This window comes from Lipophrys pholis (genome assembly GCF_963383615.2).
Source record: "Lipophrys pholis genome assembly, chromosome: 1".
NCBI classification, from domain to species: domain Eukaryota; kingdom Metazoa; phylum Chordata; class Actinopteri; order Blenniiformes; family Blenniidae; genus Lipophrys; species Lipophrys pholis.
This window is the reverse complement of record NC_137635.1, coordinates 48,655,727-48,672,279: the sequence shown is the minus strand read 5'-3', so window position 1 is coordinate 48,672,279 and position 16,553 is coordinate 48,655,727. Positions and strand designations below refer to the sequence as shown.

Below are 16,553 nucleotides of genomic sequence, written 5' to 3'. Positions count from 1 at the left end.
TTGTGAGATTAGATATGCTGTGACTCAGATACAAATTACCTGGGGGAGTGTGTGCGTGTGTGTGCGTGTGTGTGCGTGTGCACTTTTCTATTGGTGTGTATGTTTAGGTAAGGGAAGGGGTAATGTAAGGTGCAACACCGCAGGACTACATGCGAGTGTGTGGATGAATGCTCTTTCAGCAGCGGGGGGGTGGGTGGGTGGGGTAGGGGTACATACGACTTTTGTTGTGGCGCTCAGTCAAGCTCAGGCTTCGATAAGAGTTTTATTTTGAGCCACTGGGAGAAATATGACAGCAACTCTCAAAAATGATAGCTGGCACCAAGTTGGACATTGTTGAGTGCCGATGAGGAGGATGTCTGTCTTGAATCGTTTTCGAAACTGAAAGAGAACAAAAACAAAAATATCCCAGGAAAAAGAAAAAAGGAAAAATCTGTTTACATATTGTTTTCTGTCCTCACCAGTCCGACTCTCCCGTCCTTTTTGTTCCAGCTCTCTGTCCATGAAGTGGAGGACAATCCCTCCGGTCATATTCTGGTCATGAAGGGAGCACCAGAAAGAATCTTGGACAGGTTAGTTAATCAATAATGGATTGATTTTATGTCTCAGAAGGAAAATACAAGAAATCGGACTTGTTTTCCATTTACTACTGCGTTGCAAAGAGAGACGAGCTTGTATTAAACGTTGGCAATATTATGTATATATATATTTCTTTCCAATATTGTCGTAGAAAAGACCAAAATCACTGTGACAGTGAAAAGGGCAGCCTGCGCAGCCGAAGCTTAATGCAGCTCATCCCTCTGCACTATGAACTTTGTTGTGAGGAACTATTAAAAACACATCAGGGAGCCACGCTGTCGGCCCGAGTGGCATGCGTGCACACACACACCGTAGTGTGTTTAGACGCAATCTCACATTCACTAACCAGCTGCAGGAAATTATCACTGGAGCAAATGTGTATTAATCTACTGGTGATAATAACCCCCGATGAATTCACTTTGTCACTCTGCCGGCAAAATACGCAACGCTGTCTCCATCAGATTATTCTGCTCGTACAATGGGATTGTTTTCCTACTTGAACACAGTCTGTTGAATTATAATTCCTTTTTTTTCCCCTTCCCTTTTTCAACAAGCATAGCCAACACGATCATAAAATTTAATCACACTGCAATCACTACAAGTGGATTTTGCTCAACAAATTAGATTATTTGGGCAAAATTTGTCTACAATTGTTGTTTTCCTCAAAGAGTATTTCTCGCCGCAATTTATTGGTGTAGAAATGTAATTTTGTGGTTCTGAAAAATAGCTGTTGCTAATGTGTCTGACAGGTCGGGGAATTACCGAGAGCCAGTTTTGCGTTTTTAAAAAGGTAGGAAATATAAATCTGTGTGCAGATTAACAGGAGGAGAGTTTAGGATAAGCTCTTAATCGTGATCCAGCCTTTGTATATGGCTGAGCACCCACGGTCCAATTATTAGTCCAAATCCCAGATATAGTCCTTCATTTGTGTATCTTTAGACGCGTTGTTCGGCAGACAAACAATGAAGAGGAGACTTAATGATGGGTGTCATTAAAGTGACGCTGGCTGTTGTAAAAATAATGAAAACAAATAGAAGCGGATGTTTTTGTGGCTGTGTGTTTACATGTTTGGGCGGGCGCGTCCCTCCGGGTCTGAATGCGTGTGTGTGTGTTTTCAGTTCATATTATATCCTCGTTGTGTAACACAATTGCCACCTGAATAGAGTCATCACTGTGAGCCGCGGCGAAGCTTAATGCATTATTAAATGTTCTGCAGGTGCAGTACTATCATGATCCACGGCCAGGAGCAGCCGCTGGACGAAAACTGGCGAGAAGCTTTCCAAAGTGCCTACATGGACCTGGGCGGACTGGGAGAGCGAGTGCTGGGTATGTTTGGCTGAACAAACGGATATCAGTCCGCTGGGGAATAGGTGGAAAGCAGGAGCAGTTGGACACAGCTCTTACTTTTTACAATCTCTCTGGTAAACAAGGTGCTTTACCCAAATGTCCCCATAAAAATGTAGACTGCTTTCATTGCAGCTCTGTGCCTAAAAAAGAAGGTTTTGGCATGAAAGTCTTACTCAGGAAAGCAGCTGATAGCGGCCAATGCTAAAATTACCCATATTAGACAGGATGAAAAAAAAAGAAAAAAAAAGAAAAAGAAGAAGACGTTTTAATGTGGGATTTGCTACCTAGTCTAAGAACTATCAGGTACCGGTGAATTTGTAGTTCAATTCGGGTCAAATTCTGCTTCAAAAAGTAACATAATAACATTTCCGCTTGCAAAATGTCACCCTCACTTTTTTGGGTTAAAAAAAATCATTACTTGAAGTTCAGCTTTCAGTGTCTCTAAAGTGTTCCACATCCCGGCTCTGTAAATGTCATCAATTTGACAACCAAGAAAGAAAGAAAGAAAAAAAAAACAAAAACCTTACCTGTCGTCTTTTAAAAAGTGCCATAGGTAATAATTATGAGCTATCATCATTTTTGTTCAAGAAGGTGTCACAACAGTGGAATGTGGAATCGAGCCATTTTTGGAGTGAAACTCCTGAAATCATGTAAATTATCGAGCCTCATTTATGCCTAGGGTAATGATGATGATATGTGGGGTGCATCGTGACAGAAAAAGAAAAAAAAAAGAACGCTTTATACTTAGGCTGCTTTTTTTTTTTTTTCCCCCCATGCTTTTTGTTTTGCTTCACTTTTTGAGGATCTACAATCATTTGAGATATTTTCAATGATGATATGACTGCGTAGCGGTGCAGTGGTTCGCACTTCCACCGTACAGTGGGAATGTCCCCCGGCTCAAATCCTGCTTTGGCCTTAGTTGCCTTTCTGGGTGGAGTGTACATGTTGTCTCTGTGCATGTATGGTCCTCACACACTCCAAAAACATGGCAATAATGTAATGATGGCCTGTAATGTAATATTTTTGCCATGTTCAAATGTAATGAAGCCAATAATGTAATTACTTGCCAATAGTGTAATAGGATTTTTGAGCCATTGTTGTAATAACTATCCATTTATTGGTTTTATTACACTCAAAATAGCCAAAATGTTTATATTACTGGTAGTTGAAAGTATTGGTTGCTACAGATGTGATTGAGGTTAATGGGTCCAATGTAAGTGTGTAGTTGTGTGTCTGTGTGACCTGCCCAGGGTGTAACTTGCCTTCACTAAGTCAGCTGGAATAATTTTCACGCCTCTGAAACCCTGAGATGGATAAAGAAACGTAGAAGACGAATGAATTTATTGATGGACGGAGAACAATGACTGACTGTTTGAAATCTGCAGTAATTAAATGTACATCAAGACAAAAAATGCTGTTATTCAAATATAAAACATAACGGGGATCAAAGTACCTGAAAGTCTTTCATATGTCTGTTTGATGTATTTATTTCTGAGTATTTCAGCGTAAGGAATATTTAAAATGTTCAGTCCTTTAACGTAGATGTTTCATGAGTTACTTTGGCCTAATTCATGAAATGAAGAAACTTGGCGGTATAAATGTAAAAGCACCAACACATCAAGAGCCACTTTCTGGATCCGCGTGACACTTATGAAGGTAATTTCAATCAGTTGCGAAGGATCACCTCACTGATCCCTCTTCTGCTGCAGGTTTCTGCCACTTGAACATGTCTTCATCCCAGTTCCCCCGAGGATTCCCCTTCGACAGCGAAGACATGAACTTCCCCACCGAGCAGCTCTGCTTCCTGGGTCTCATCTCCATGATTGATCCGCCACGTGCCGCTGTGCCTGACGCAGTGGGTAAATGCCGCTCAGCTGGCATCAAGGTAATTGGTTCCACAGATTCAACATTCGTTGTAGTTCCTGAAAAAAAAAAAAAAAAAAACCTTTTCTCAGGGCTTCATTTTATTGAGCTTTTAAGGGAAGAGATTTGCAGGTGAAATGTATTTTCAAATCACAGGATGAAGCCCAAATGGTAGCTGAAGCCTTCTCAAATGGTCACCAGATTGTTCCTGATCGATAAATGACGTTTTATATAAGAAGCCGCTGAGAGCAAAATATGATGGTGATTGTGATGTATTTCAATGTATGTTCGGTCTTACTGTCTATCAGAGGTGGCAAAAGTACTCAACTTCTTTACATAAGTCAATGGACTCCCAATGGTCGATGGACTTCACTTATATGGTGCATTTTCACTGCTCCAGCAGCGTCAGAGCACTGATAAACACAAACAACGTTTCACACGCTTTCACACAAGAGCGACGGCCGCCACGCTTAACCTGCATTTCTTACTGCAGTTGAGGGTTCATTGTTTAGCGTGAGGATGTTTTCAACGTTTGCAGGTGGAGGTATACATGTATGAAAAAATTTAAAAAACAGATTTCACTTTTTTTTTTTTTTTTTTTGTTGAATTCAGAAAGTTCTCAAATGTACCGATATACAACATTCTAAAATTAAAAAGGAGATTTTACTGACATGCAATTTTTCTGTTTTTGGCATGAGAAATTGTTTTTAATACTATTTGTTCAATTTAATCATCAGAAGTGACACAGATCAAAATTCAACATATAATATAGTTTTGAGTCAGAAAATAGGTTATAACCTGGCAGGGCTCCACATAACACAAACAAAATTTTAATTATTATTATTATTATTATTTGTTTTGACATTTCACTTTATTTTGTATCAGAAGGTTTTATTAATTGGCTTCATGTTGAGATATTAGTCATTTTTTGTCGTAATTGTTTGGTTTTGGGAGAGTATAGACACTTTCATTACATATACTTTGCGCCACAACAAAGAAAAACTTTAAATTTAAAGCCTATTATGACACAGGTTTTACAGGTCCGGCCCACTAAAGATGAAAATGGTTTTGTATGCCGCCTCTGAACTAAAAGGTGTTTGACACTCATGTGGGAGAAGATAAAAACAGCCTGTTTGAAAAAAAATGTAATGAGGACAAAAGTACAGACTTGTGAGCTCAAATGTTTGGGAGTGAAAGTAAAAAGTGGCCAGTAAATTAAATACTCCAGTTAAAAACAGATACCAGAACAACACACTCAGCGACTCAGCGACACTGGCAGGAAAAGCAACTGAGACGTTCCACCATGAATTGAACTGTCTGTTTTCCTCTGAGAGACTCTTGAGAAACGCAGCATTAATAACCTGCAGAGCTAAAGTGCCGGGCAGGTGACATGGTAGGATATTTCATGCTTCTTCTTCTTTTCTTTTCTTTTCTTTTTTTTTCGATGAAAAAATCCTGAAACATTCTTTTGTGTCACCTCAAACAGCAAGTTAAAGACTCCCTTTAAAAATGTCTGCTAAGCAACAAACTAAAATGAAAGATGGCTGTTATTCAAATGTAATTTTAGAGCCACTGCAGAGAGGCTGAAGAGACATGTTATGTATGACAATTGACTTTGTGCTCAGGGATATAACAAAGCTGGCACTTTTGATTCATTGCGAGAAGGTCTGTGGTTTGATTCCGAACCTTTGCGACTTTGTATGTTTTCCTCATGTGTGCTTGGTTCTTGTGCACATACTCTGGTTTCCTCCCACTAATAAATGCATTTCAGGCAATTTACTGATGCTAAATTGACAGATCAGACATAGAAGCAGAACTCATTATATTCCGAATGCAATTTGTAAAGAAATCCACGTTACGCAATGCAAACTCAACAGACTCATCGCAAATTGTCATTACGCGTTAATCAATCGCAAATACACACAGAGCAGATGTTTTGTCAGGAAAGTAATAAGCGAGGCCGCAGGAAGGTTAAGCAACTTCCAACAGAGATAAAAATGGATAATGAGCAGAAGGAGGCATTCTCATTCAGGTGAATGACTACAAATGCAGGAAGGGATTCTGCACATTTAATTTCGGATACAAAAGTCATCACACTTCCCTTGATGGTGAAGTGTCGAGAGACGCGGTATAATTGGCTTAAAAACAAAGCAGGGTCCATTAGAAATGTAGAAATGGCTGCAAGATTTAATATTTAATAGTATATTTAAAAAAGCTGTTTTCCAGGCTTTAACTATATCCTGTCGGCTTTTCACGGCTTGTGAATGTAAGTGAAACATTGCTAATTCTAATGAAATGATAGTTTGGGATATCTGTGAGTGTGTTGCTTTTCATTCACGCTGCTTATTAGATACACAGACTTGCAGCTAATGTTTGCATAGATCTATTCCTTATAGAGTTAGTTTTTTTTTGGGGGGGGAAAGAAATTAAACTCAGCTCCGTATTAGATTGCGATTATGTGAGCAGCGTAAAATATTTAACATCGGATGGGCTCCCGCAGTTTTGATGCAGAACATGAAGAAAAAGCAGCCTTCTGCGTTATTCGAACTCAAGTCAGATCTGAACTGAAGCTAAAGTGGTTGACGTGAATTTTATCAGCCTTGTGAAGATGTTTGAATTTAGCTCATAGCTGTTGGATGTGGAGGAATTGAGTCCTGTGTAGGTGCATTGTGGGAAATCTGCTGTATAAATATCTGGTGTATACTCTTGCAGCTGAGCTCAGGGAGGGGAAACTAACGCGCACGGCTCTGCTCCTTTAATTATATTTACTGGATGTTAAAGTTTCAGTGTGCAGTGTAGTGTGCTGTCATATGCTGCTTGATCTTCAATATACCCTCATTCAGCCGCCATATGCAATACCGGGGATTATAGCAGTGATGGGGATTTTCAACAAGGTGCTCCATATTATTTCCATACTTATTATAGAGTTTTACAGCCAGATATTAAAGATAACTTATTATGTCGCATATGCACGGGGATAAAACCGTAGACCCATTGTCGTCGCATATATCACAATCATAAACATGTTTTTACAAATCGACTACTCAGAAGTAAATACTATATTTCACTTTTAGTCCTCCCACAGAAATATCAAAGGTACTCTCAGTTGTTCCCCAGCCCCGAGCAGATTGTTTCTGCTTTGTGACTTTGAAGAAAAGGGTATTAATATCCATTATGCAGTATGTTCTTTTGTCACGTCTGTCACAAGATGAAAAATGAACCTTTGAGTAAAGTCCAATTCTGTCAGTTACTTCTCGTGTTTTTTTTTTTTTTATTGTTTTTTTCATTCTGGGCAATTTTTAAAAGATTTGCACTCTACAAGTCAAATCACTCTGTAACTGAGCAACCTTAGGAATTTATGGAAGGAATTCAAAAGATCCTTCCTGTAGCTTCCTGGTTATGTGATTTGTTGATCACCTTTTATGAGACAAGTGAAATTAGGTAAGTCTCATAGTTGTGTTGCTTCTTTCTGAGCTGTTGGTAAAGTGACAACATCACCGATCATTTTGATTAGTTTCCATTATCAAATAGTTTGCTTGTGCAGTATTTAAAAAAAAAAAAAAACAGACTAATTCAGCTCTTAATTACACAAACAACAGTTGTTGTTTTTACCACTTTTTTTGTTTGTTGACTCAGCATGTTTCTTCCAATGCACACAATAGATAAATTTCATTTGGTAATACGCCAAACAAACTAGTCAGCATATGCACAGTGCACATACAACTGTAACATTTAGGATAATTTTTTAGTTGGTTTTACACTTAGTTATTTTTTTTTTTAATATATAAAAACTATCTGATGGTCTCTATTTACTCTGAGTTTGACGTCTTGAATCATGAGAAACTTCCCAACCACACTGTGGTCAAAAATTTTCATTATTAACTGTTCCAATGGGCAGATATAGCAAATATTTTATAGGTCATTCGAGCCTCGACTAAAGGTAGCGGGAGGAAAAATGTTGCTTTCTTTTTTCCTCTCAGTTTCTATGGGTTTCACACAATTTCGCTGATGGGGAAACACAATACTAAAGATTTTTCAGCGCTGCTGTCGGCTTTGAACCTTTCACCTCCAGTCGCACCATTGTTCGCCAGTGTAACTACACAACACATTCAGATGACTTATAGGCCATGAAAGCCTGTTCCGTACTGTAGCTCAAGCATGTTGTGACACATGACACACAGATGACATACAGTGGAGGGGGGGGGGGGGGGGGTCGTTACCGCTGTAAAGCTTTCTTATTTATGAGACCTTCTGTGTGCTGTCAGGTTATCATGGTAACCGGGGACCACCCAATCACAGCCAAGGCCATTGCTAAAGGAGTGGGCATCATCTCTGAGGGCACCGAGACGGTTGAGGACATCGCAGGAAGACTGAACATCCCTCTGAGCCAAGTTAACCCCAGGTGTGTGTGTGTGTGTGTGTGTGTGTGTGTGTGTGTGTGTGTGTGTGTGTGTGTGTGTGTGTGTGTGTGTGTGTGTGTGTGTGTGTGTGTGTGTGTGTGTGTGTGTGTGTGTGTGTGTGTGTGTGTGTGTGTGTGTCAAGGAAGGCTGTGGCTGTGTGCTGAAGCGTCCTGTAATAACCTTCTGTGTGATTGCGCGAGCAGTTGAGCATGTGGGCAGTGATGTGTCAGCGGGATGTGTGTGTAAGGTCGTATGCGTGCGTTTAAAGGAGGAGTTGACATGTTTAACCGAGAGTTAAGTGCAAATGTGGACGCCTCCCCCATAAATGAAGCGGGGGGGGGCAGAGCTGAGCCGCGCAGGGAGAATCATTAGAAACAAGTGAGAGACCTGTGGATGAAGGTAACGGAATCCACTCGAAGGCAGCTCTGAAGGTGACGAATGAAAAAGGAAAAGTACTTCAATGAAGGACGAACGGGAATAAACTTGACAGGCTAGTTAAATGGAACCATTACTGCCATCATATGGAAACGCAGAACGTTAGTAAAACATAAATATGTGCTTATGAGAGTACAGGATTTCAGGCCTTCTCTAAAAATTGTGACATAGACTCATCAGCAGTGCTGGAAAATGATTATTGAGCTGTTACTTATACTAATCAGTGACATGTTGCTTTTGTTATACATTAACTATTTAAAATCTTCAGTGCTACTGTCTATATCCTACTCACTGATGTCACAGTTACTATTTGACTGAACTCCTGTTTGCTAGAGGAAAATAATATCAATATTAATATCAGTAACATTGAACCAACTCAGTCCTCCTGTACGGCAGAATAATGTCTGACTACTTGGGATATTTTTGCTCCGACATGAATATTAGCAGAGTTTTAAAAGTCTTTGTAGTTTAATTCAGCTGTTTTGTTTAAAAATCTTGTTTTTCTTTTGAGAGACGCTAACGTTGATGATGTAGAGCATCTCCCTCCCACTGACTGATGTAACTTCAGTTAACATCTAGATTACAGAGCATCTTCCCCCACGAACATCCAGATTATAGAGCATCTTCCTCCCACTAATTCATGTAACTTCTGTTGAACTCAGTTGAATTGGACATAGCACTGACCGACATGGTGCTGACAGCTCAGCTAATGCGTCACAGCAACACTACAATAATACAGTGACATGTTTATTATTGAGACCGGCCAAGGAGAGCAACAGAGAAAAAAATCTATCAAATCTAGTAGAAACTATAATCAAGTTCTAATTTTTTGTCATCTAAATATGGGGCTAGGGTTATTTCTCATTGGGCACTTTGAAAGGTGCACTTTTACAATCGAATAATCAATTCCTTTCAGTGAACCAGACACATTCAAAGGTTGTAATAATCATACTAATATTCATCCTTCAGGTTTTCTTGAATTGGGATGTTGGAGTTTTTTTCAATATTCTGCTCGTCTCAAACGGAAATACTACAAGCACCCTGAAATCGTAATATTTGTATTCACCACTTTCCATCTTAAATCCACTGCAGTCACTATTATCATAAAGATTACCCCACCTGGCAGTCCCAAGTGGACATTTTCACTTTTATAAATGACAAAATCGGGGATTATCACCTGAATCAGATCACCTTAGAATGGACAAGTGTTCCTAATGAAGTGACCACTGAGTGGATTTTACCATTTTGTTTTAGAGTTTAAGAAAAAAAACGAATTAATTAGTGAGCTGGAGACTTGCCGCTCGGCTGATTTTGTTATTTTCACACGTTTCCTCCCCCCCAAATGTCAAACTGTCCCTTTAAGACACAGTGCATGAAAAGGTGTGTTCTCGCCATTGGATTGTGTGTGTGTGTGTGTGTGTGTGTGTGTGTGTGTGTGTGTGTGTGTGTGTGTGTGTGTGTGTGTGTGTGTGTGTGTGTGTGTGTGTGTGTGTGTGTGTGTGTGTGTGTGTGTGTGTGTGTGGCAAAGACAAACTTTAGGAGAAAAACAAGAAAATGTCATCGCTCCTCTTTGCATAATTGTTGCTGCTGTCACTGACTTCTTACTCTGTTTCCGTTTTCTGTTTTTCCAGGGATGCCAAGGCTTGCGTCGTGCACGGCTCAGACCTGAAAGACATGAGCTCGGAGTACCTGGACGACCTGCTGAGAAACCACACTGAAATAGTGTTCGCTCGCACTTCTCCTCAGCAGAAGCTCATCATAGTGGAGGGCTGCCAGAGACAGGTCAATTGCCAGAAGTGGGCATGCATAAATGTGTGTGTGTGTGTGTGTGTGTGTGTGTGTGTGTGTGTGTGTCAGAGGGAAAACAGAGAGTGTGTATTTTTTGTGTGATTGGGCCTTTTGAAGAGCCACACAGCTGATCTGCAGTGTGTGTTTGTGTGGTTGAATACAGGTGTATGTTTGTGAGCACCAGTGTGTGTCTCTGCCATTTAGGGATGAATACAGTTTTCTGCGTGCGTGCGTGCGTGCGTGCGTGCGTGCGTGCGTGCGTGCGTGCGTGCGTGCGTGCGTGCGTGCGTGCGTGTGTGTTATTTGTTGCCACAGGTGCTTGAATGGATGAATACAGGGTGTTGTGTGCATGTGTATGTGCATTTATGTGTGTGTTCGCCCTCTTTTGGGGGCCAGTTTAAAAGAGCGGGCCTGAATTCAATTCTATGCCTGTAACTTTCTGTTCGAGTCCTGTATTAAATCCTACATATGTGCCTGGAAGAAAACTCACTGCTTTTATGTGTAAAATGTTGGAATCAGATGTGTATGCTCTCACACACGTCCCTATATATTGAGGTCATGCTACAATTCACCCCGACTCACTTACTCTCCCTCTGAGTGACTGAATGATTGCAACTCAATTCCATTTTTCATTTAATCTCCCCAGAGCTGCTTTGAAAAGACATTATTAAGACAGAATGGGAGGAGGGTGGAGGAGAGAAGTGGTGAGAGAAAAGCTTAAATCATGATACTTATCTTTCTCCTCTTGACACTTTTTTGTTCACTGGGTCTTGTGGGTGTAGGGGGCCATTGTAGCCGTGACGGGTGACGGCGTGAACGACTCTCCAGCGCTGAAGAAAGCTGACATCGGCGTCGCAATGGGTATCGCCGGGTCTGACGTGTCCAAGCAGGCTGCCGACATGATCCTGCTGGACGACAACTTTGCCTCCATCGTCACTGGAGTGGAGGAGGGTGAGTGGTCTGTGTGTGTGTGTGTGTGTGTGTGTGTGTGTGTGTGTGTGTGTGTGTGTGTGCGCGCGCGGCAGGGACTGACAGTGATAGAACGGAGCAATAAAAGAGAAAAGGAAGTTGAAATAGAAATAAAAAAAGAGCCAGAAACGAAGGGACAATGCATTTAACAATTTAAACGCTGTCCCAGACAGCTCCAGACAGACTGGAGATTATTTTTGTATGAATACCTTGAATATTTACTTTTTCATGAGCAGAGCTCTGCACTGTTTCAGACTGGATTTTTCGACATGGATCTAAAATCAGATTACCATTCTTCTGACATCAACAAATCATGATTGAAGTCCTGCATGATTTGGTTTGTCGATTTCTTAACTCTTTATTAGACATGGTATTTGGTAATGTTGTCATTCCTCCCCATTTCTTCAAATGGTGATGAGTTGATGAAAATTACAAGAGACATGAAGGCACGAGTGTGATCTAAAGTGTTAAATGAACCTGAAACGATAAAACTCCCAATCGCCACTGATATTATTTACCTCACTAGTAAAACTCTCTGCAGGCAGCAGACAGTAAAAACGCAGATGAGCCCCAGTTGAGCGATGAGAGGCATCTGCATTACAGCTTTGTTCACTTGTGCAACAGTCAGCTTTCACACATGCATTTTGACTCACAATTTACCAAAGACTCATGATTTCAAAAAGCTTTGCCCTCAAGGAATTGAGTTACTCAGACTGATTTGAAACTCGCCTCAAGAGACTCTTTTTTTTTTTTTTTAACTTTGGTGGCTAATGTGGTCTTAAAAAAAAAAAAGCATTTGTAATGTAGATATGGTGATGAAGCAGTCATTTTTAATCACTTCTTAGCTCAGTAAGTCTGTAATATTCATTCAACCTTGACAGTCCATATAAAAGCAGACTGAGACAAGATTGAAGCTACATAATACACTGTCAATAATCTCTCTAATGAGAAATACTTGGATGTTGTTAATACGTAATTATCAACATCTGTAATTCGCAAATCTGCTTTTTTTTTTTTTGTAGGTCGCCTCATCTTCGACAACCTGAAGAAGTCCATCGCGTACACGCTAACAAGCAACATTCCAGAGATCTCGCCCTTCCTCTTCTTCATCATTGGCAACGTGCCTCTTCCTCTTGGAACGGTCACCATCCTCTGCATCGACTTAGGCACTGACATGGTGAGCAGGGGGGAAACACATCTGCTAAATCCCATTATTAGTCTTCCACAAAACCCATGAAATGGAATTCCAGTTTTTATCACATGTCTGTGGGCTCATTTAGTTCATGATATGTGTCAAATAATTGTCAAAACATTAGCTAATGGAGTATTTTAACATGAAAATCCCTCCTTTAATCCGGTGAAATGGTGCCAAAAGCCTGATGACTGTTAATGCTCCTGGAGGCGTTTCCCAGTTCTGTTTTCGATAGACATGCTTGTACAGCTTTGCAAGCATCTTCTCTGCATCAGACCCAGCCAAGGCTTTAGAGCAGGGGTGTCAAACATAAGGCCCGTGGGCCAAAAACAGCCCCTGAAGAGGCTCCGATCTGGCCAAGCCACCAAGCAAATTGTGAACATTTCGGAGAATTTTTCAACAAATTTCCTAAAAGTAGCAGAGATAACACAAGACAACACAGAGAGCCGAGCTGAGATATCGGTGCTGCCATGAAAGTGAGCTACGTCGTCGCTATCAAACAAGGCCCATCGCCATACTGACAGGATGAGTTTGTAGAAACACCCATAACGCAACAGCGATAGGAGACGTTTCCTGGACATTTTCACTGTATTTTGCACCAGAAGGTTTCATTTAAATTGGCCTTATGTTGAGATTGTCATTTTCAGAAGTAATTGTTTGTTTTTTTGAAACTTTAAGAACACTTTTATCATGTAAACGCTGCATCAAAACAAAGACAAACTTTGACTAAAGTCTAAATTCAAAGGTTATCATGACACATTTTTACCGGTCCGGTCCCGGTGTTTGACACACTGATTTACATCCTTCTGTGTTAAGTATTTTTTACAATCTATTGAGAAATTCAGAGAAATATTGAATGGGTTTTTACAAACGCCCGATCCTGCACTGTGTTTTCAATCAAATCGGATCATTAGTTGTATACCGCTTCTACATTTTTTCGATTTTTCTCGTTCTCTTTATAAATGAATCTTACAACTTACAAAGACAACATAATGTTTCATATTTGTGGGGAAAGTTCCACAGTGTTTTCATGTTAATATGCTCTTACTGGGGCTAATTTTAGCAAATCTTCTCAGTGAAGGGTGGCTAATCGTTAGCATGTTTTCCAGCTACAAGCAAGCTAAGGGTGACATTAATCGCAAATGATGTTAATACTGGTGTCAGAAATGAATGCCTCAAGGTAAAAAGAACAAATGTTTGGTTTAATTTGTTCTTTCTGTCGGTGGGAGGAATTTGCTTTTGGCTCTCCGCCGACGTCCATTTATTCAAGCAGAACAAAGACCGGGTGACACTCACATACAGATTTACATTTCACAGCTCTGCCATTTCCTGATGCCAGTCTCGCCTTTGTATTTCCAGCAGCAACAAAAAGAGTTGCTGGCACGCTGCTTGCCTGAGGGGCGTAATCCATCATTACAAAAAGAAAGGAATCACAGAAGGAAAATATTCAGAAGGACTGCTTCAATTGTGTTCATTACTTTAACTTTAATTTTTCCAGCTCTCAGCTGCCAAACATTAGTGTGCACCTCAAACTGGTTCTTATACATCCCCAGCAAGGCAGGCAAAAGTTTTATATTGCTTCATACACGGCTGCCAAAGAGCAGTTTAAGTCCCCACAGGTTACAGAGTGAAGAGAAGCAGCTTGCACACATTGTTAATAAAGCAGTTCTACTTATTTTACTGAGATGACATACAAATAAAACCCCACATCTTTAAACAATGAACCTCTTTGGTTTTCCAGCAGCAAGACAGTTTGTTCATGTTGACAAATATTTACTCATCTGTCTGAGATCATAGGAAAGAGAAAACTTTACTGGTCAGATTTCTTTTTAAAGACACCTTGATTGAATCTTTAAAGCGCCTAATTCCAGCGCTTGTTTTGCATATAAAACCCTCCTCTTCAAAGTAAACATGTCTGCATGCCTGCTGCAGTGAACAGCTGGATGTTATCTTTGAAGAGAAGGACCCTGAAATGAAAGAGAAGCTTGAATATTCATTACAAAAAGAAAAGTACCTGAAAAAAGTGTTTATAGTACAGTACACAAGTAAAATTACAAAATTCCCATGTCTGCTGGTGAAGCTGTTAACAGCTTGTTAACAGCTTAGTTCAACTCCAGGCTACAGGCTTGAGGGCTCTGCTGAGATTTAGCAGTGACAACCAGCACTTGGAGTGTGCGATGATTATTTTTAGCAGGCCCTGCCATGTGGAAAAAGATGGCTGCAAAAGATGTTTATCAAAGCTCGATGTGGCACACTTACCATTGCTCCGAGACAGAGATTTAGATAGTGCACACCGCCACGCGTACATTCAGGAGTGTTAAAAAAAAAAAAAGAAATCTGTTCCACACATACTGTTTTCACAACCCCGTTCTTTCTCTTTCCCCTCGTCATTTCCTTTGCTGTGGGTCAGGGGAGTATAACACCAAAACAAACTGGATTTGTACGCCACAGTCTGTGCTCAGTGTGACTCTTGTCCCCACCTCAAATCCCACCTAAGTCCCGCAGATTTCCTTCACTAAGTCACACATATTGCTCTATTGCTTACCTGCTAAAACCAGCCAATATACGATCTTTATTACAGGGACCTTTTCTACCCTCCTCTTTATGAATGTCTTGAAATCCACTACAGCGCTCCCTTCTCTTGTCTCTTCTCTCCGCCTCCCCCTCTGTCACTGTCATCGCTTCTTTTCTCCCCCTTGTCTCCTTGCCCTTTTTTCTGCCTTTTTCTCCTCCCCCCCCCACCTCGGTGATTGAATGATTATGTTAATCGTGATATGTCTCGTCTACCTCATGTCTGGCGCCGTCACCGTGCCTTTGTAACGATGCCACAAAGACAAATTCCCACACATTTATTGTGCCGGGTGCTTTAAACGGAGCTCATCCTGTCCTGTGGCTCCTCTCCACTTCAGGTCCCGGCCATCTCCCTGGCATACGAGACAGCGGAGAGCGACATCATGAAGCGGCAACCAAGAAACCCCAGAACCGACAAGCTGGTCAATGAACGTCTCATCAGCATGGCATACGGACAGATAGGTTCGTCCTCTCGAGTCTCGTAAACTCTCTACGCCATGGCTCTTAAACCTGAATCACTGTGACAGGCCTCTTCTCGTGAAGATATAGTGATAATAAACATCCCACATATAAAAACATCAAATAATGACATCTGTGACGGATTCTGGCATCTCTTATTGCCTTTGTAAATGTTTAGGTGCATACTATGTAGGACAATAGATCCACACGTGAAGTTTGTTTAGTTTACTTTTTTCTCCCCACAGACTTAAAGTGAAGGTGCGTCTGTTTTTTACCTAATCCTGGTCGTGTTGCTGTGTTTGGAGCCTCTACTTGAATGCATTTTTTAACATTTTGTTTCATATGATGTGGGGGAAAAAAAGCAAAGGCTGCCCCAAATTCACAGGCTGCAAAATAGACCAAAATATGACAGGGTGTCATTGGATGACACAATTTAAACTAAACATGTTCGAAACAGCAGGCGATACACGCCAACACCCCCCCCACCACCACACCCATAAGTCCACAGAGAGCAGCACTCCACCACAAATCACATTTACAAACCACTGTGGTGACATTACAGCCCGAAGTCCTAACGCACCACAAACATTTAACTGATGATGGGATCCGTGGTGACACCGAAATCAACAGCGACACATGGAGAATAAGAAAAAAAAAAAAAAAAACTGATACAACCAGCTCAAAAATAAACCCGTTTCAATTCAACAACATCATAAAGCAGTGATTTATAACCATTGTCTCAATTCTTGTTATGTGGTTAAAGACATTTAGTGTATTCATCCATCTTTCTTTTATCTAACTCAGTGTCACAGCCAATCCCAGCTGACTTTGATATTCCCTGTTCCTTTTATTTGCACTTTAGAGATATTCACATACCGCACTGAGAGGATATAATCACCTACACAATTTTCTAAAAATATGAAGTAGATTTTTCAGACAACAGACTCAGAATC

The 16,553-nt window shown here is 40.7% G+C and overlaps 1 protein-coding gene across 1 annotated transcript in view; it reads left to right on the top strand.

Moving 5' to 3' along the window:
- The window catches only part of atp1a2a (ATPase Na+/K+ transporting subunit alpha 2a), a 44,378-nt gene that overhangs the window by 21,693 nt on the left and 6,132 nt on the right, over positions 1-16,553 (top strand). Inside the window, exons 12-19 of the mRNA XM_080468848.1 lie at positions 490-569; positions 1,793-1,902; positions 3,633-3,808; positions 8,052-8,188; positions 10,253-10,403; positions 11,192-11,360; positions 12,401-12,555; positions 15,480-15,603. Coding sequence (XP_080324974.1) covers positions 490-569; positions 1,793-1,902; positions 3,633-3,808; positions 8,052-8,188; positions 10,253-10,403; positions 11,192-11,360; positions 12,401-12,555; positions 15,480-15,603 — 1,102 coding nt within the window. The remainder of the gene's footprint in view (positions 1-489; positions 570-1,792; positions 1,903-3,632; positions 3,809-8,051; positions 8,189-10,252; positions 10,404-11,191; positions 11,361-12,400; positions 12,556-15,479; positions 15,604-16,553) is intronic.